Consider the following 21,962-nt stretch of genomic DNA (forward strand, 5'->3'; position numbering starts at 1 on the left):
GCACTATTTACCCCAAGGCTGATTAATGTGGTGCTTGATCTTTTTTATATTTAGTTATTGTCCAGCAAAGGTGTATCCCTATAATATACTATAGCAGATTAGTTAGTAATTGCAGTGATAATCAATAAAGTAGCCAAGTGTAAAATGAATCAATTGGGGTGTACCTTGAGGGATCCAGGAACAATCTTATTGTTCCACTGAGGTTTCATAATAGAGCGTCCAGGCAGGTCTCGATAAACTTGACAAGAGATGACAGAGATAAATAGCGGCCGTAATAACAGCTGCCCCAGTTGGATTGCCAGTCACCGGCAAGCACATTTACTTCTAATGCTCGGAAAACAGGATTCAGGAAAGGTCTTAGTGGAGAACCTTTTCAATTGGTGGTATAAAGCGAACACCACAGTGAAACGGTAGCCCTGCCTGTGACCCTGAAGATGAGCTTCCTTTATACTGCAAATGACGTCTTCATTCCTGTTGAAAGTTTTGATTTTGCATGGCATGATTCGGTATTAACTCGAATGCAAAGACCTGCTTATTGAAGTTAAAGAGTCGATGGATGTATAATAAGCGGGGGCTTGTGTGCACCCACCATTGGACTGCCATTGCAATTTTGTACTCATATCTGTATATTGAGCAAGTTAATTAAGACTTGGGTTTCATTGGTAAGATTAAACAATTAAACACAGCTATTGGTTATTTCGTTCTGGAATAATGCGGATATCTTTGCATTAAAGTTACTTTACCTCAATTCATATCTTTGGACTTTTTTATTAACATATTACTGCATTTCAATAAAAGGGTTATTGCATATGAATTAAATACTCATTTAAGCCATGGAAAATAAAAAGCTATTGAAATATCTCTTGGTTTCCAACACATTTAACAAGGAGCTGAAATCCTCCAGGTTATCTCTTACCTGCTTTTCTATGTCTATTTCCTATTTAATGTATTACAAGCCTTATTTGCAATGTAGGTCATAAAGAATGAAACAGCATTTTAATTGTGACTCAGGTTGTGTATGCCACAGTATATACTGTGACCCATCTGGAATGTCAAGGTTCTGTAACAGAATTGCAGGAAGTGATCTTGCCCTCTGAGCAGCTGCAGCTGTTAGAACCTGCAAACCATGAAGAGGTTCTCACACACACACACGCGCGCACAGCATTGGGAACAGAGCTCCCATTCGCTCCCAGTACAAAAGACTGACCCGGGTCACCACCTTCCCCCAGCACCTTAACCTCCACCTCCACCTTCACCCCTGCACCAGGACAGGGTTCCATCCTCCCACTGCAATTGGACCACATGCATTTAAAAAAAAAAATGCAAAAGAAAGAAAGAAAAGCCCTGGTGTCACGTTTGTCTTGTATGTGTCACACAAGGGCCTCCAGGACACACGGATCTGTCACTCGCAATGGGCCACGTGTGACGGATCGTTTCAGTGTTCTGACCTGTGACCTGCTTCAATAATCAAAACTCTTACAATAACAGGGACTAGGAGGGTAATAACAATAACGGAGATCAGCAATTACATGTATTCTTTCTATATGTCAGGCTTAGAATGTCTCACTGTTTGATTGGAATAGATATGTAGAAGAAAGTAGTCAGCAACCACAAACAAATGTTTGGCACCGCATTTAAAATATACAATGTATATACTGTATTGACAGAAACAATATATAGATGGTATTGTCCACAACAATTAATGATGGTGTAAATGTAAAAATAGGCCAGTTGTTCTTGTTTCCTTATTGTGGAGATAATAACTTGTACAAGTAATCCAAAAGTTACTACACCTCACATGCATGCATCCAGTGGTACAGGTGTGTACGTCTCAATAAATAGATGGACGGCAGGTAGAAATGGGCTCTGTAACACTGGAGGAAAAAAACAACCTCCAAACAGCCATTCATACAGAAGATGTGTTACTGTAGCAAATGGCCCCCCAAAGTGGTGAGTGAGTTACTGTATTGGATTGCTTACGTTATGGATTTTCCAACCCTATTGAACAGAGCCTTTATACAGAGCCGCCAGACCAGCAGAGCCCAGTCTACAAGCTAATCTTCAAAGTATGCGTTTTAAAAATAGGCCATAGATGTAATACTACTTAATATTACTTTGAAGTAGTTCACTGGATGTGTATGGGATGAAGAGTTTCTGTGTCTGCAGAAAACGTTTCCAAGCTTGTATTTTGCAGGCATGGAAAGGATCGTGTGTTTGACAGGACAGAATCAGGACCTGTACACACTGGCCTGGTTGCTTAGTCACTCATGCTTCTAATGTTTAATGATTTAATGTAATGTGCAGTATAATTATTATTAAAAGCAGCAGGTCAGCATAATGCAGCTGCTGCATATTGTATTGCATCAGTCCAAAAGGGGCTTTAATATTTTTGACAGCTAGTGATTGGAAAGTTGCTGGCAGGCATTACAAGCTGCGGATCAATAGCTGGCAAATTTTCCATTAAAGAAAGATTACCTGGACAATGTTCCAAATAGCCAGTGGCATCTCAATTTTCCATAGAAGCCTTGAACACCCAAACGCTGGGGACGCGTCAGTTTAAAAGTAGCATTGTTTTTTTCCAGACTACTTATTCACAATCATTGTTGTTTCAGAAAGCAGACGCAGTTAAGGAATGCTGTGATTTAACCACGAGTTTGCATTGTAATAATAATCGCCACACACTCAGATTTAATAAAGATCCTAATGCTCCTGGTCTCGGGTTACTCGCTATATTATATTAGAATTTGCAAATCGAATTTCTTACATTTGAATTCAAACCGCTTATGTGTCAGTGCATAGCATTGCTGGTGCTGGAAAGGTATAGGGCTGCTTTAGCATGGGCACTGCAACAGGAACAAAGGTAACTCACCTTGCTAAATATCTGGAAAGAACAAATGGTTACTATCCCACATTTCAACTGTATAGCCATCTCCAATTATAGCCTTGATATATCAGTGAACACAATATACTTGTAAGTGATTTAATGGGAACCCCCATTTCAGTTTGCATTGCCTGCTGTCCGATTGCTTCTGAAAGTGTCAGTATGAACTGCTTTGCTTTTAAAAGGACGTTGCTGGCTGCAGTAGCACTAGGGTCAGAGCTAATCTATATCAGGCGTTTCTTTTGAAGTATACCGTTATAATTTATAGTAAACTCAGATATCGATATGATAAAGCCATCTGAAATGTCTTTCTATCGGATAGTTTGTATGAGATGGAAATGATGTCACATTAAAATTCCAATTAAGTTGTTATTATATTCTTGTTTAGCCATAAAATTTATATATATATATATATATATATATATATATATATATATATATATATATATATATATATATATATATATATGATTAGTGTAGGGAGCTGTGTAAGATACCAGCTGATTCTCGCCCCCAGGAAGCTCACCCGTGGGTACCCACTCTGATATCAGCTTGTATCGTTCAGCACCCTATACCATATTCTATATGGATGATGTCTGTGTAGGTTTCTTTCTTTGTATTAATTGTGTGTTCAATCCATCTCTCTGCAGTATTACAACACTGTAATGGAACAGCAGGTGAACGGGCAGCTGGTGGAGCCTCTGCAAATTTATCCAAGAGGTAACCATACTCTTTCTGTATAACAAGCAACGCATAGAAGACAAGTCAGTGTTAACTGTGCTGTAAGAAATATACCCTCTCAAAATGATACACTGTGTGTCGTTCATATTTCAGATGGCCTTTTATCAGTCTTTGGAGAAATATAGATATATTTCTTTCTTTCATTCTTTTTTCTTTCCCCAAAAGGTTATTCAATGCTTTGGGGCGCTATTCCATCCCAGGTGGTTCCTCAAATCAGTGTGGTTTAAGCAGCATGCACCACTAGGCAGCTTTCCTCACCTTTTATCACAGCTCTCTGCATCGTGTGTCCCTCATAGAAGATGTATGCTAGGTCTATCGCTTTTAAACAAAGCATTGTTAAATCTAGCAGCTACAGCACCATTTAGCACCATGTTTTCTCTGCAGGTCAGTCAATGACAGATCACATGAACATATTCCATAAACTGGTATTAATAAAAGTAATAGTAATAACAGTAGTAATAATAATAAGTTATGGAAACGTCCTGACTGCTCAAACACATGGTGTAGGATAGTGATCTGGATTCATTTAGAACTCAGTAGCTTTCCCCTTTTATAATGTTAGATACTTGTTTAATGTGTATGCTTTTGTTATTATTATTAGTTAAAAAAAATCCCTATGATGCAATGCTGAGGAATAATAATAATATAAAATAAGCAGTTTTGAAACCATATATATTTCTTTAATAATGGCACATACTGCAAAATCGTCTAATTTACAGTCTAATTTACAGGCTCGTTAGAATAAAATAATACTTTAGAAACGCTTGCAATGCAAAGACTTGTATAGTGAATTGTGACTCGGTATAGAGCTAAGGGAAGGAGCTCTGAAACTGCAGAATCAAGGTCTGTTGAAACTGCAAGGTGCACATGGAGTGTCAGTGACAGAAATAGATCATTAAACTGCTCATTAAATGTAAATTTGCAAACCACAAGAATTGAACACACTTGATGTATTTAATAATTACAAGCCGCTGTCCGGGATTGTTGGGTAGGTAAGAGTGTGACTCCACAGGGGGTGAAGTACATTGTGCATCTGGGAGAAAGAAAATCAAATCCATCACTCCCAGACAATCAATCAAAATTGACAGGCCCTTTAACATATAATTTGCTGGGGATTGTACTTTGGAAATGAGAACAAGCTGCAACACGGAGCCAAAATCCTTTTTTATTTCCAAAAACATCTCGCACTGACATTTCCTAAACATTAAAATCCTGTTGTCTTTAGTTATTATTTCTGGAAATATCCCGATACAGTGAGAGGCAGTGATATGAATCACACTTTCTAATGCCTCTGTTGGGTTTTCTTTTAAGCTGGCCATAAATAAAGTTGTATAAAAACGAATTGTTAAAATTCTTGAGACATGTTTCTGATTGATTAGGCATACCATTATTAAAGTATCAGTAACCAACTACTGTATATTTAACATGCTAGAGTGCGAGAGATTGCATCTGGTTACTCTGTTAAGTATTTAAAAATATATATTGCACCATGTGGGAATTAAAAAAATAAAAACCAGTATTACAGGTATGAGTTGAAGTGTCCTGCATTGAACGGTTTCTTGCTGAATACCCAGTCGTGCAACGTCAACAAGGTAACTGTAGTTTAGTTTCTTCCTACTCTACTTGCGATCCTTATTCTGTGTATACTATATAAATACAATTCACACTTGCAGTGGGTAAAACTCCAGCCGCGTTTTATAAAGGCTCCATTCTGCAAGTTTAAAAATCTCGTTTCATAATTCCCAGCCCTGGTCTCTGGAGCCGCTTCTCAATCATTTTCGCTGCTAATTTCGGTCTCACCCTCATTTCTTTTTAAACGATTCATTTTGAACAAATTTGTAAATGGCCCTGATGTGTTCTACAATTTAGTCAATTACTGTTTCAGCCTGCAAGCCTCCTGGGAAACGGAACATACATGGCCTGAAGGTACGAATTTCAATAATTGTTTCAGTAAAGTTGGGAATGGATTGGTAATGCTGTGTTCCACTTATTGAAATGTCAAATGAAGCCGTGGCTCTCCGGCTCTGACAGGCAGGGGGGCCCTTGTTTTACAAAGTGGAGAAACCTCACCTCTGCCTGGGCTCTGTGCCTTCAACTTTTTAAAGATGCACCGGCCACAGACCAGAGCTGAAACTGCTATGTTAACCCTTTCAGTCGTTGAGTGAATCACAAAAAAAAAAAACGTTTACTTAACCTAATCAGAATTCATCTGCTGTTTTGATAGCTTTTAATGTGCTTGATTGGATTTGTTTAAAAATTAATTACTTTTTATTATTTTGTGATTTTGTAGCCGCTGTTAAATCCCTGACATTCCTTTCAATTTAAAATTAATTGGCTTGAAAAATAAAATAAAATAATAATTAGTCCTGTAACACCACTAATTAAACCGAGCTGCACTCCTTTGGCTGGACTAGAGGATGCGACCCGCAGACCTCAATTAAAGTGTTATTTTTAGACAAATGGCTCCTTCTTTTTTTTCCTGACGGGCTAAACATGAATCTGTAATTCCTGTAACGAATTACGGATGTCTAGATCCTTAACCGGGAGGGAGAGGGGTGGGGGGAGGTCAATCAGGTCTTGAATATTGTTAGTTTGTTTTCTTAAAAAGCAGTTTGCAATTTGGTCGTCTGGCACTGTACCCCTCGCACAAAGCCAATTAACCTTTACATTGAACTGAGGAATTTCATGGCAAGTTACAGGTTAATTAGAAGAGTGTCCTCAGTCCTCAGCCGGCTGCTGAAGAATGTCTTTGTGCCCGCAGGTAAATACTCGCACAGGGCCCTCTAATAATAGCAGCTCAGCGGTCTCGGATTCACTGCAGAACAATAGGTAAGAGTCAGGAGCAAAGGAACTGCAATGGCTTACCAGATATGTACGCTGCATGCTAACTAATGATAGATGATTTACAAGTGGGAGATCATTTTAGCAGCCTTGCCGCTGAGATTTGCACTGAAGAATGGGTCTTGTGATACGACTGGATTGTCATCATTGTTATCCTTCTGTTGTTGTACAATCTGTACCCGAAGCGTGGCAGGGTCTGCTGTCACCGGGATCAGGCTGAATAAATCTGAGAATCACTGCAAAGGCTTCTAAATATAGGACCCTATTCATAAACTCCTGAGTTAAAGATTTGTTCATATTTTTGTTTTCCAAAGTCTGTTTAAATGAAGTTATAAATGGGTTTAATAAATGAAACCGTGATAAATAGATGCTAAGAAATGCCTACATTGCTTAAGAAGCCACTGCATAGTTTCAATAAGCAAGAGCAGAAGTAGCTTTCCTTGCAGCCTAAGCCGGGACAATTTGCCCAGCCCAGCCTACTGTCTATGATTAGGGCAGCACAGGAAGCTCACAGGAGAAGATAGGGGCCTGTTCTGGGAGCACTGCAAGGATTAAAGCACTGCTTGTATCCAACACTGACATTGAGCCTGCTGTGAATGGACAAAGCTTACACCGAAGGACAGCTCTTGCAAGCTGAACTACAGCAGTCGTTGTGGTCAAGGATCTCCAGAACATCAACCCTCGGCAGAAACCAGGGCAACGTCTGAAAACATGAGCCTGGCACACATGCAGCTTCGACCGCAGATTTTTATTTTGCTTAACTTTCTAATTCTGTGCTCCACGCAGAGGATATGGTGCATTGAAAATAAAATTCAAAACCGTGATTTATTTCTTACCCAAGATTTATAATATATAATGATCACTGTGAATGAAAACCAGTTTAACAGTCAGGCAGAATAAAGTGAATTCATTTGCAAGGTACTTTTTTAGCGAGATGTCACCAGAGATTCATTTGTTATTTGTAATTAATTAGCATCCCTGAAAAGCTCAGCTTGGAGTATTGGAAGATACAGCTGAAGAAATTTGTGCTCATTCCCAGTAATTTGTACGTTAATTACAAAGAACAGTTAGAAGGCCGTTTTTGGAATAGCTGAATTAATTGTACAATTAATTAGTGTAATGACAGTGCAGTTGGGTGGTTCTTTTTTACATTTCTTGTTTGTTTTTTTTTGTTTTGTTTTTTTCAAGGGGTATATATTATCTGCTGTGAAATTGTATTCCTGCCTAGGGAAAAACTACATTAAAGATTACGCTGACATAGGATATAATTTATGCCTCTACAACTATAGATAAGTTTTGATTGAAAATCATTTCAGCAAACAATATTGTAATGCTGTTAGCCCACAACAAGCACAGGTGAAAAAAAACATATGATTGCATATTAAATGATTTATTTTCTGATAGCTTCTATATTCATATGCTGTGCAGAATTATATTCAACACACAATATATTACCAACACTACAGTATTTCATTGCATTAATTCAGTTTTCTTTTGTTGTTGAAAGGCTGTTTTGCTGTTTTTTCCCCTCTTAGTTTAAAGAAGTCTTCTGCGGAGCTGAAGAAGATCTTAGCTAATGGACAGGTAAGGAGTGTTGCATGCAGCTCTATTCCTGAAAGATTCTTAATGCAGTGCTTTATGGATTGAGCTAGTCAGCTGACTTGCCAGTTCCTTTTCATTTTAGAGGCATTTCTTACATGCATCCACAGAGGGATCTGTTTGAAGCCCCCATTAGGGGAGTGCACGCAAAAACATTTCAAGTGCATGTTTTGCTGTTTTGATAAAATCGTGTTTCAAGTGCTCTATTCTAGTACCTTATAATAGGGATGACACAGATTGTGTTTTAACAACGACTGGATACAAGCCCATGATATGTTTAGTCCCGGTAACACAAGGCAATATTAATGGATTCATTCTTAGTTTAGGTCATTACAAAATGAATACCTGACAGTCTATTCTGCCCCAGCAATTTATTTATGCTTGTTTCATACATACACTTACATTGTCCTCTAATTAGTGGTTGATCAATAAAGCCATTGATGTTACGGTATATATGAGGGCTGACATGTATGTGTCAGGGTGCAACAGTCGAAGAGAGGACAATGGATAGGGAACAAAAGGAAGGGGACCCTCATTTTTGGCATGTTCAGTGCTTTTAATTGAAATATTATTGGTGTAGCCATGAATAAAGAGATTGGTAAAGCGAAGCCTCCCGACCTGTGCAGTGACATTGCTCTTCTCGTTTCCAATAGCCCCAGTGAAAGGGCTGTACTGTGCAAGAGGCTGTGAGCCCTGCTCTAGTCTCCAAGGCAGGGCCCTGTCCTGGGCAATCAGGCTTGCCTATTAGCTTCTATTGACTGAGACACGTGTGTCGTCCCAAATGAAAGATTCCTATTGATTTTCTTAACTGCTGCTCACTTCCCCTTCACGCTTCTTAGGCTGAAATCTTTATCATCCGCGATGTAGATTCATTGTCCCTCTGTCACGACCTCTCCAGGCCTCATTGGCGCGTCATGAATCAAATGGTTGAGACGAAGCATGTCAAGAAGACAATTAACAGCGTGCTCTTTACGGCTGTCCCTCGGTGTCACCTGTAACACACTGGCCTAATGGAGTTACATCCCCTTGACGCTTGACAGCAGTGGTGGCTGTCTTTACTCCCATCGGTTTGTAACTGAATCAATTGGGTACTATCTGAAGACGTAATATACCCAAACATTAAAAATGTGCAGCCTTGCCACTGCTTAAGCACAATTAGCCCTGACAGTAAAGTATTGACTTTATATTAGACTGTATGAGAAAAGCAAAAAAAAAAAATAATATGATCCTTCAGGAAAATCAGATATTGACAGCTCCAAAATAGCTTTCCCACTCGGCTTTATTGATACAGGTTATGTGATATAAATATTTATTTAATATCTGTCACTCAGCTTAAATGCCACCCATTGGCTCAGAATTGATGAAGTGTCAGTAGCTCATAAGACACATTTGGCCCGGGCTGTGCGTGTGGGTTTTTTGGATTTAGTCTTTGCTCTATAAAGTGGGATTTAGTAAATCTCCTTGCTTGCCTGCTTGTGGAGTGTGACTGCCTGCTGAAATGCTTTTTTGTTTTGTTTTGTTGCGGAGACTGAATGATATTGCTGTGTTGTTTTCAGCGTGCTGGGTTTGTGTCATTTGAAGCTTGCATTACACTGTGCAGAGGCAATGAAAAACAACCAGCACAGTTCATTTGGAAGGTTGAGTGCACACACACACTCGAAAGGTTTTGACATTTTCCAGTTCGGACCGGGGTTTGAATCCACCTCATTCAGTCACAAGCTTCAGAAAAGAAAACGTTGCCCTCGCTTCAAAATCAGGCTCGAATGTTTTATTTACAAGGAGCTCCTGGCAAGTCTGAGAAGCACAGTGTAGATGCGTGTTACATGATGATCACACGACGAGCTACAGAACCTGTACGTTACAAACAAGTTCAGGGAGGCACATCTTTTTATACCTGGGTTTGGGGTTTGGGTGTTTTCTTTAAACTCCACTTGTGAAAATGTGTTGTCATGCCAACTTTATTAACAGTTTACTGTATAACAAAATACCGTTGATAAAGGCTGAGACAGACATCCAGATTATGCATTGCAGCTGAATCTTTGGAAACAGGAACTAAACGAGTTTACTTTAAACAAGAAAAAAAAAAAAAAAAAAAAAGCAAAATGTGGTAAAACAATTGTTGTATCATCGGTAACAAAATACGTTTGCAGATTTACAGTTAAAGTCAATTGAGTAATGAGTTGATACAGAACAAAATATCAACATATACAGTAGTGTGGAAATGTATTGCAACACCTCAAGATTTGTAATTTATATCCTTTATATAGTTACCTGCATGAAAACCTCTGGGTGTGAGAATTAAACATTGTAGTCAGTAGTCACATTCTAGTCTCATACATTTTACCATTTGTGGCTATGTGTTTCCTTTCTCTTACTATTTAAAATGAATTGCATGTATGATTCACTAAAGTCATTAAATTAGGCAATCACTAATTTAACAAGATTTTCAGTTCCAGTGGTTTGATTTTCTATGCACAAGTCAAAGCTACAGAAGCAATGGGGTGTTGTAATACATGTGCACACTGCTGTACCTGCTATTCAACTCCAGTTTAATGTTTAGTAAATACAGTAAACCGGGGCATGTTTTAAATCAGGGGGCTTTTCTCAAAGCATGTTGAAAATGTGATATTAAAGAGGGTCAGATGGCCTCTTTGTGTCTGTGCTAGTTTGCACACGGTGGAATTCAGCCTGCTTTCCTTTTAAAAGTTTCGACAGCCTCCCTGCAGCACAGCTGCGTTATATCATTCCATTTCTGACACCTTTTATCAAACTTTAATGAAACGACCCAGGCAAACAAATTGTCATTAAACTTTCCATCACTTTGTCCCCTGGTATTGTCTTTTATAAATTGGACGGCAAATGTTGTATTGATCTTTCTTTACTTGCAGCTGAACTTGAAATGACCTGGGCTGCGTATTGTTTATGGCCTTGAGTTGCTTTTCCTTGACATTTCTCTCCTCCTCATGACATCTCCTTCTTTCTTTTTATTTGTGCAGATGAATGAACAAGACATAGAAAATCGAGAGCTCCTTGGTCATGGCAATGGAGGCACAGTGTACAAGTGAGTGCTTTACTCAGCTGTGCTTTCGGGACTGCAGCTATGGGGATGATATTTCAAAGCGCTTACTTATGAAGTAATCTAATTCAAAATCTCAAAAGCATATGTTTTTTTTTCCTTTCAAAAAGCATATGATCCTTTTGTATGTGTTCGGTTTCTAGTGTCATTTAAGCACAGTACATGATGCTGACAGCCTTTTCTTATGCGAAACTATTTGAATACAACAGCGCTCGTCTCTGTTCTCAGTGTAAGTTGTACAACACGTGTATATGGTTTGCAAAGGTAAGGAATCGACTCGTATCTTAGGATTGGTTTTTAACAGACGTAGTATTTAGTGGTTTACTTTTGGTTTACTGTAGAACATCTATCCATGTAGATTGCAAAAACTAAGAGCAGGTAGCAATTGCAGAATCCCTATTCAATACTGTTTGAACCCTCAGGGCTGTATATATTCAGAAAATGCTGTGTCGGTTAACATTAGCTTCACATGTATTTCTGTATCTTAAAATGAGTTTTCTGATCTGTACTGTTGGGACTGTCCTGGGATTTTATCTTAGTATTCATTTAAATTCCAGCCCCCTTCCACCCCTGGCCTCTTAGGCATAAAAGAATCTTGAGACACCCACTCAATTAAAAAAACAATGAAACCAAATAAGGGTTGTTAAATTGATAGTATTAAAAATATATTTATCATGTTTCTATTTACTAATCTAGCATTTGCTAAATAAAGTTGACTGTAAATCTATAATGTTGCTGTGACATCCATCAGCGAGGTTTGTGTGTGCTTTTTTATCATCTGAAGGTTGGCAATGTATATGATATTGATTTTGAAGTTGAGGAATGAAAGTGATTTTGTGTGCGTTCCTCTGTACAGCTTCGCACTTAGTCATTTCCATTACAGCAATGATGTATTATCACTGTTCAGCAAACATGACAGGGTGTCACAGGTCGCTGGGCTGGAATTTTCCAAGTCCCATTTCCACCTGAATCAACTATTATTGAAATAGTTTATTGAGATTGAAGTATTGATCACTTCACAGGCTAACCTTGGCTTAACAGAAGCTGTCTTCTTAGGGCGACACTAAATTTCATTAAAAAATGAATCCTATTTATTTCAGTTTTACAGCCTTTTACTGGAGAGACAGGGTTACCTTAATGGCCTTTCTCTTTTATGACAAAATAATTATGCTTTCTTGGCTGTAAAACTGTTCCACCATACTGGCAAAGCCAATATTGCTACACAAACAACTTTTCAGCCAATTGAGTCTGGTAAAAATCAATATGCTTCAACAATATATGTTTTATGGTAGTGAGTAAAAAGCTGCTGAATTCAAACTGATGGTTTTTTTTTTTGTGTTTGTTTAAAGGAAAATACCTGCTGTATACTGTTTGTGGTTTTAGACCGTGTTTGGGTTTATATTTAACCTTTCGTATGTTGTGTACAATGTCAGTGGCAGTTTTGTTTGTGCACGCCAGCCACATGTTTTATAAATAGGCTTTAATTAGACTGCAGAGAAACACACCCATCGTGCTTGACCTTAATAACCATCACATGCCAAGAGTAGAGATTATACAGCTCATCAAACTAATAATACAAAACCCAAAAATACACTCTTTTAACAAGCGCAGTGTAATGAAGTGTTCCTGGATTGGGGTGAATTGCTGTTACGGGTTTCTTTAGAATTCATATATCACACTGTTTTCAGAATTATTATGTATTATATATATTCTGAGAATCTTCTGTCACGTAATAGACAGAGCAATGGTAATAGATATGGAAACCAAATATGTTCACAAAAGTACACAAGGTTTACTGTTCTTGTTTTATACTGTGTGTGTATATATAATGTAATGTAATGTAATAACCTGCTTACTAAGCCAGTGAAGTCTATGAAGCTGGTTAGCTTCTGAAGATCTGTGCATAGCGTAACAACACTACACTACAGAACACTGCGACATGCATCTTTAATAGGACCTTCACATAGGTTCTAAATAATAGCGATACAATGTTGCAGCCACTCTGTGCTGTTGTGTATTTTCAAGAACAGCTTACCCATGCTCTCTCTCTCTATCGCTATTTTAAACAGTTCCTATAATGTAAAACACAAAATGTTAAGCGTTCAACACTGGAGGAAGTATTTGTATAGTGCAGCACCTTGGGTATTTACTTAAATTGCTTTCTGAAAAATAATTCAGAGGGAGGGCCGCAGGGATTTTACCTTTGTGGCTTTCCATCATGCGCTTTTTTCAGTCCTCAGAGTTATAGCTGCACACTGTTAAAGGATACAGGACATGCACAACGCAACACGACAGATTCAGCAGCTTTATCATATGTATGATCTGTTGTATCTGGAAATAAAACATCTACTGTATATCCTAGCCAGATTGAACAGTTTTAAAAGTTGGGGGATGATATTGTTGTAGAAGTTGTGAGAAACAGTGTTTCTACCCTTGTGTCTTGTACAGTCATTGAGGAACAATTGGGCTTGGAATCTACAGTGTGAACCATTCATTTTAAACCCTAAAAATAGTGGACTATTGCTTCTTCTTTGCAGAGAGGTTCATTCAGTTAACCTGTGTTGTTGGCACTATTAAAAACACATGCCTTGCTTTATCAATCAAAAACGAGTGTTCACATTCTAGAAGACCTTCTTTTAATACACATACAGTAGAATACAGTTACAAACACCAAACTTCCAAACTGACCGCTCAGCCCAGCACCACACTTTTAGCTGGAAGTATGCAATCACTCAACCATGCCTACAATGCCTAGATTGCTAGCAATATTAAAAAAAATAAATAAATAAATAAAAAAGACCAAGAAAAAAATCAAACAATTAGCAAAGGAGACGAAAGACAACAGAGCAGTAAAAACATACGTAGCGTACACGAAGCTGCTGCTGATGATTTTGATAAAGCACACCATAAACACCTTGCTGGTCTTGGAGAAGACAAAACAAATGCATCCAGACAGAGGTGAGGCAGATTTCAAAGCAAGTACGGGCAAACATTTTAGTTTTAAACAAAGCAACGTTTTTTTTTTTGGTTTGTTTGTTTTTTTTCCAAGCCAGATGAGTGTGAATGACTGAGAAAGCTGCACGAATGCTTTTTGTTTTTAAAATAACAACAATAAAAACAAGCACTGCGTTAACCCAGGTTTTCCTGGATGCTTAAATCTGTGTTTTTACTACAGCTACGATCTGAATAGTAAGTCAAATGTTGCATTTTCCAATGTATAACATGGTTTTAAAGCCTTCCAAACCCTAACAATATGAGTATTGCATGACTGTGCTGTATCCTTGTGTTAGGCAGATTACGTCTGTAGATAGCAGGTGTACACATTTATTAAAACCATTGAAAACTCATTTTCAGAGTTACGAACAGCCTCCTTTCCCAAGATGCTTGTAACTGAGGTTCTGCTGTACAGTATATGGAGCCTCTGGACAGTTTGATGGAATGTTGCCATAGAACAGGGAAATAACACAGGCGCTGTATTTTTTTGATTGAATGTCGTATATCCAGTATAATTAAACTTACAATAGTAATTACCTTTTTTTTTTTTTTTTAAGCATCAACAGCAAAGTCTGTCCAAACCGTTTACGCTGCACAGAGCCTACTCCGTGGAGAAAGTGAAGAACTCCTGTATGGGCAGCCTTCACAGCCTGCTAGATGAAACTGTTCAATTAAAGAGCATGCATTTACATGCTGTAATTTCCCTAAATTGCCATTGGGCTCCTAAGATGTGAACCGTGTTCCGATTGATTTTGCCATTGATTTTCAGCTGAACCTGATACATTCCTGCTTGTTAGTTACAGTAATTTAGCAGCCGCCTTTATACAGCAGTATTGAAGTGTGCATTTGGCTTGCGATTAGAACAGTTATTTAAAGCGGCTTGCGTTGTTCTTATACCCAGTCTGGGTCTCAAGCTGTTTCCTGGGCGTAAATGTATGTTTAAAGCTGCTGTACACTGATTTAAGAAGCATTTGGATTATTTATAATTACATTACTGGTATTTTATAATTGCATAGATTTTCATGGAGGTTGACGATGTTGTTAATGTTTTGGGGTTGTTCTGTTTATAAAAACAGGACTGGTCATTACTCGAATCAGCAGAGAATGCCAGGTGCTGCAGTGCACTGTAGTCTGCCAGTCTGCAAGGGGCTCCACCTTTTGTTGGGAGCATTGTGCTTTCAGGGGTGCTGTTCTTCCCAATGAGATCTCAACACAGGTTCTGTCAACTTAATAGAGACTGTTCTTAAAGGTCCTGCGTGTTAACCCCTGCTCTCCTGGTTCCTTCTCCAACACGTCTTTCATTCCTTTACCTCAGTGGTAGTCTTCTACAGCGGCAGCTCCCCCATCTGCTCCTTGTACACTTTTTTCTTCCAACCAGGCCCCAGGTTCAATTAAACAGTTGAAGAGTCTGTGGAAGAAGGCTCCTGGCTCTGGGCTGCTCAGAGCAAGGTTCTGGGTGTGTATGGATTGAAAGCAGGGAGTACTACTGCTCTACATCTTCAATCCCTGAATGGAGATCTCCAGGGATACGTCCTGTCTTTAATAATAATAATATAGGAATGTTTGTGTGTAAAGAAGTGTCTTTGTGAAGTACCTCCCCAGAGAGTTGCAGTAAGGGTTCCCAATGTTTTTTTTTTTTTTTTCATTGGATGATAAAAATTGAGAGTAGACTTTGAAATGTCTTATAAATAGGAGTAAAACTAAATGAATAAATAAACCTGTAACAAAACAAACCTGTAAATGTTTCTATACTAACAAACTGCTCTGTTTAACACGAGCAAAGCAGCGTAACAGCTAATTATTGTAATGCACCACAGCTTTTGGGAAGTGTTGAAATGAAACAGTAAAAGGGTATCTGTGGCTGGAGCAGAACATTGCATGATTTATGCAGGAGTATATTCACAGTCGAGCGACTGCCGGTGTGAACCTTTTTCTTTTGGGGAGGGGGTAGGGGGGGGAGTGTTTTTACACATCAGTGGGTGTTCTTTCCCTCAATTAGATTGGCTAAGTTTCTTTAAGGCTGCATATGTTATAAGCTAGAAAGCGCTCATAAACCACTGCTATGTAAAAGGATACAGCAGAGTGTTTTAGATCAATCATTTAATGCCGCGCGTTTAAAAAATAAAATAAACAAAAGCGTAACCAAAGCTTCCTCCTAGTGTGTAGCCATGATTATCAGCTGATTCCCAGTATTAAAGGAGCGCATGAATACTGCATAGCCAGGCTTTCATTTCACACAGCTGCAATGTAAATAAGATACAGGTGACCGGGACACGTTTACGGGGGTCAGAATTACGCCATAAATAAGTAAGGCTGCGATTGTCTGTAGAGGCAGCCACAATTAATTAATCTTCCAAGTTAGCCAATTAGATTAGCTTTTGATACGTTGTGGTATCTAAGTCTGGCGCGTTTGTTCATCTTAGTGTGTCTTTAAGTAAGCTCAGGGAGTGTAAACCTGACGACATCAGAATCAGTTTTATTCTGAAATTAGAGAGCTCTGTCTCAAAGTGATGATCGGGCTATGTCCTTGTCAGCCTTGCCAGGCTAGTTTCAAAACAAATTTAGATACAATATATCTTTATATAGGATGGAAATCTAAATTAAGTTCAGAAAAATGCTGCTGATTCTTTAAAAAAAAAAAAAAAAAAAAAAAAAATGAATGAAATTGTATTGAAATGACTGCCTCTTTGCAATAGAAAGTTATAAATTGGCTGTTTACACACTTTAAAAGACTTCTGAATCTATGTTAGGTTCTTCCTGACAATAAATACCATGGAGCTTTATAAAATATGTATACGCATAGTGAAAACGTCTTTGAGAATACGTTCAGAGCACGTGAAATATTATTTTTCTGTCTTAACCAGGCAATTCCTGGAGCACTTGGAGGTGTTCGCTGTTAATTAAAGCAGCTCAGAGGTTTAGAATTGTCTTTAGGTGTAACCGCATCCACTATCCAAACCGCATTAATCACTCTAGAGCTGTGTTGAAGAAGGTCAAGACAATCGAGATGCCGTATTTATCTAAAGTAAACAAATGACTCTTCTCACAGGTAGCCTTCTGTTTGTTAAAGCCAGGGGACACTGTAGTGGCCTGTGTGGCAGTATCATTGTGGTCCCATTCTCCATGATAATGAAATGTTAACTTGGTGCTGTCAGAGCTGCGTAAACTAAACCGGGCCCTTGGTCTCTGCAAGAAACCTGACCCGGGACTCTACAGATGAATTAACGGGCCTCATAATTAAATGATCAGCTCTTCTCTTTTAATTCACTTGGAATACGAAACCAGTCCTTCGGAAAACAGGATCTGCTCTCTTGACAAGTTAATTAGCCATCTGAAATGTCCAGTAAAGTGCATTTAAAACTGATGGACTTTCAGTGCACCACCTTACCCCATTCATTTTGGTATCTTTCCTGCGGATCTGAATGCCAGAATGTTTAGTTACTGATGGATCGTCCTTATTTACAGCGCGGCGCTTCCATGTCTAGCTTGTGACTCATAAACACAAGCAATATTGAAACCACAGGGTCTGTTTTAATGATCGAAACACCGTCTCTCTTTAATTTCAGTCCGGCTGGTGCTAACCCCTAGGGGGCATTTATTGACCCCTATCTTATTAACTTCACTAAACACACCAAATACAATGAAAAGAGCTTTTTAGAACGCCTTTTAAGATCATTAAAGTAGCTGTTGTTTATGCAAGGTTACAATATGGTTACGGTGGTGCGTCATATCCAGATTTCTGCTTTACATTTTTCATCTGTCAGTAGTTGTTTTCTATTTGATGTGAGGTACTTTTGTATGTATTCTGAGTAACAAAAAGTTGCTTGTTTAATACTATATCATAATTATCTATTTATGTCCCTTTTTTTTGCATGATGTTCAGGCTAACGTTCTTAACATGCACTTTTTCTTATCCATACAGAGCACACCATGTCCCAAGTTCGAAGATTTTAGCAGTTAAGGTAAGGCGTTTTATTAAAGATAACACAAATCGGCTCTTTACTGCATCAATGTATATGCTAGTTTATATACTACTTTACCCAAAAGGTTAAAAAAAGGTATTTTTATTTTTATTTTCAATTAACAATGTGTTGCATGCAGTAGTAGGCTTGTGGTCCGCATTAAAGGAGTTTAAAAGGAGCCGTCAGTGGACTAATACCCCTTTCTTAATCCCGTGATCCTGCTGTAAATAGCATGTTTTACACTGATTGTCAACTCCGTGTGCCTGCTGCAGTGCCTAATTCACTATTTAAATAGACCATTTGATTAATAATTTGTATAGAGATTTTTACTGCTCCCAAATTTCCTTTTTAGTTGCACATACTGTAAAAGACAATTAAGTTGCTGCAGATTTAATAGGTAAATTAAAACAGTAGTAGCTTAATTTGACCTGTAATTCTGATCCCCTTTCCCTTAAGTGGAACGAGTGCCGCTCCAGCAAATAGAGGAAGTCATCCATGACAGACCGTGATGAATTGCCTTATTTCTTCTGTATATTTTAATAGCCTTGCACTCATTTAGGCAGAGCTCAAAGAGTACATTATAATTCCGTCACTTGACTGCTTGTATTTAACTTGACAACTCATCCTTGTTTGTCCTGGAGGTGTATTGGGAGAGCAGAGGAAATGTTCTCAGGTTCATCTTTCCCGGAATTAACCCTTTGTGGCCCCTTGTCAGGACAGTCCTTGGTGCTTCCAGTTCAAATGCAGTTTTCTTTTTCCCCCCTGTTAGCAAATCTAATGAATTAAAAAAGTTGCATTTAAATTGTACAGCGGTGTTTACATTGCATATGCTGATAGCTTGGTGGATGGTGAAGATTTTATTTCAGAACGCATGTGGTTAATCTGCTTTTTTTTTTTTTTTTTGCTGTGTGGAGTGGCCAGCACAGTGTTAAAACACAATTGTATTTCGGGGAATTGCTCTCAATTTCAACTAGAGGAAAAATGTAAGCGAAAATTATTGGCAAATGAGTATTGATCTTTTTGAAGTGTGTTTTAAATTTCTGTTGGCAGTTGTGTATTACAAGTACAAGCCAATTTAGCGAAGGGCTTTTATAAAGTGCCCTAAAGCACGCTCTTCATTGGAGAAAGGCTGTGTATGTTTCAAAGTTCATGTCAGGACAATAAACAGAATGTATACTCTGAAACCACACTCTGCTATTCCACTTTCCCATAGTCTCCTGTAACCTCTGAAGTGCTAAGCCCTCTATTAGGCTGAGGCACAAATACTCACAATGCAACTGGCTTCTGGATCCCCATAGCTCTTCATTACATTCTTGTTGTGATCATACTCAAATACTAGTTATTACATCATCTGAATCTGTGTACTTGAGCCATGCAATCCCCGGTGGAATTGAAATAACTGAAACGCTGCATTTCTTTGCAGTAGGTGATCACTTCTCCTATGCAGCTTTGTTAAATGTATAGCAATGGATGCATGGCTAATTGATTGCTTGGCAGGCTTGTGTGAAGTGTTTGTAGTGCTTTGGGAAGGTGAGGGAGTCAGGCACGGTGCTGCTGGGGTCTCTTTGAGAGCTAAAGAGGCACCTCAATCCAGAACCACCCATCTCCGCTATAGTTTGTGTCGAGTTGTGTGGAAGTTACGTAATGTAAGAAGAATTATACAGAGACTGCCCAAACTCACCCAAGCTTAATTCAAACCCAGGACTTGTGAAAGATGCAACCTTCCTCCACAAAAATCTCAATACATTTCAAGCAGTTTTAACTTCAAGCAGTTTTTTACATGATAATGTGTGTGTGTATTTATGAATGTATGTCATTGTGAAAAGTTAATGCCATTCGTAAAGGTCTTTAACATGATTTCCGGGTTTAACTGTGTATTTATTTTGTTTTTGTTTTAGGTTATTCCTTTAGATATTACTCTAGAGCTTCAAAAACAAATTATGTCAGAGCTAGAAATTCTTTATAAGGTATGTCTGTATTTTCTTTAATAATTATGTATGTATGTATGTATGTATGTATATATGTATGTATGTATTATCTTGCAACTGTAACTGCACAACAGTGATAATCTGCACATTGTTTGCAAAATAATTGTAATCTAACCCAGGGTTATTTGGCAACAGAAGATTTCCCGAAGCAGGCATTTTGTAGTTGTTTTCTGAAACCTGTCATTGATAACCTTTCTCCTTACTTTACAGTGCGATTCATCCTATATAATAGGATTTTATGGTGCATTTTTTGTAGAAAACAGAATATCAATATGTACAGAATTCATGGATGGTAAGTTTCACAGGAGTCCTATATGTGTTTTTATTGTTGATGCAGAGTGTAAATGTGGAGTTACTGAAGGAGTGACAATCTGCTTTCTTCAGGGTCTTGTCTGTCTGTGGACAGTTCTGTGCCTCAGCATGCAGGACACGTGAAGCCATTCGCTTCACTTTACGGGCTGACCGACTACAAGCTAAATATAGGTGCCCCACTCTGTCTGTCCACCAAATACTTTATCAGATCCATTTACACTTGTAAGCCAAAGCTGAAACATTTTAGTTGTAGTCCACTATGAAGATGTTCCCTGTTAGTCTGTCTGTGTTAAAAGCTACATGGACAGATGACAGCTTTGTTTTGGCGGGATTGAGAGCTGTTCCCCCTCGTTGTTAGGCACGTACAGGAAAGAGCCCCTTCATACTTGGGTAGAATTACCTGTCCTTTAGGGCCACATTTGTCACTGTACAATATTCAGCCATGAAGATCCCAAATAATTGAGGTTTGTATGATGGCTAAAGTGGCTGCTGCTCTGGCAAACTAGACATAAAATGACAATCTACCTAAAGGTAGCAAGGGGGGGTTGCAGCTTGGGTCTCAAGGAGCCCCGTGTGGCCCACGGACTATATAATGAGGACCACTGGCATAGATCATCTGTAGCAGCCATTAATAATAACAACTCCATACATGGTAACTCCTGTAATCAGGTGATATTCATTCGTAACACTGGCAGAGCAGATCTACAGGACTGTAGCTTCACAAATGAGGGAGAATGTTTCAGTTTAGTTATATGTTATGTTGACAAGGAAGCATGCTTTATCATTACCTTTCCATTCCCGAAGGTACAGCTACGTTCCACTGTACCTTTTCAGTGCTGCAGTTAGTGATTTGTATGTCCTTATGTATGTGGCCACTGTTTGGTTTCAAACTCAAGCCCTCTGATGAAGGTACATTAATCATAACAAAGCTATCAGTGGTTCATCAGAGCTAAGAAATCAAGTGTAAATAAAGAAAAATAAGGTCTGACCGTGATTTGTTTTATAGAGGGAGATTTTTACTTGTGTTCTGTCTTTCTCTCTTTATTACACCTTTAGGGGGCTCTTTGGATGTATATAGAAAAATCCCAGAACATGTACTGGGGAGAATAGCTGTTGCAGTAAGTATTGTTTTTGTATCCTGCACCTTTATCACCTAAATAAATTGGTGCAACCTGGGGACACACGAGCTTTAAAAACATTTAAAAATATTTATTGGCTTTTGTTTTTGATATTGTACAATGAATGAATTTGAGATTCAAGATGACAGGTTTCCCTCTTTCAGTTCATGCAGTCTGTCCAAACCGAGCCACCTTTGAAACAGTTTGGTTTGAATCGTGCTCGGTATACAGTGTGCTGATAGATTTGAAGATGAAAGTGACACTCCTGATACCATTTCATTAAGTGTGTTGCTTCTGTGCTGCATCCATTTGAACTTCATTATCCCTTGCAGTGACAATCATTTTAATTCCCCGTAATCAAACATTGACAGCTATTTAGTCTCAGTTCATTTTAATTCACAACTTCTCTCTTTTTACAAAGACTTCTAATTATCTGTGCAAAGTGCCCAG

At 38.5% G+C, this 21,962-nt stretch overlaps 1 protein-coding gene across 2 annotated transcripts in view; it reads left to right on the forward strand.

The window, feature by feature from the left end:
- The window catches only part of LOC117428339 (dual specificity mitogen-activated protein kinase kinase 5), a 71,686-nt gene that overhangs the window by 5,686 nt on the left and 44,038 nt on the right, over window positions 1-21,962 (forward strand). For both annotated transcript variants that reach the window (XM_058995461.1, XM_058995460.1), the window contains exons 4-12: window positions 3,532-3,601; window positions 5,508-5,548; window positions 6,384-6,451; window positions 7,999-8,047; window positions 11,059-11,123; window positions 18,055-18,094; window positions 19,993-20,061; window positions 20,293-20,374; window positions 21,451-21,512. In XM_058995461.1, the coding sequence (XP_058851444.1) occupies window positions 3,532-3,601; window positions 5,508-5,548; window positions 6,384-6,451; window positions 7,999-8,047; window positions 11,059-11,123; window positions 18,055-18,094; window positions 19,993-20,061; window positions 20,293-20,374; window positions 21,451-21,512 (546 nt within the window). The remainder of the gene's footprint in view (window positions 1-3,531; window positions 3,602-5,507; window positions 5,549-6,383; window positions 6,452-7,998; window positions 8,048-11,058; window positions 11,124-18,054; window positions 18,095-19,992; window positions 20,062-20,292; window positions 20,375-21,450; window positions 21,513-21,962) is intronic.

This window comes from Acipenser ruthenus, chromosome 21 (genome assembly GCF_902713425.1).
Source record: "Acipenser ruthenus chromosome 21, fAciRut3.2 maternal haplotype, whole genome shotgun sequence".
Lineage (NCBI taxonomy): Eukaryota > Metazoa > Chordata > Actinopteri > Acipenseriformes > Acipenseridae > Acipenser > Acipenser ruthenus.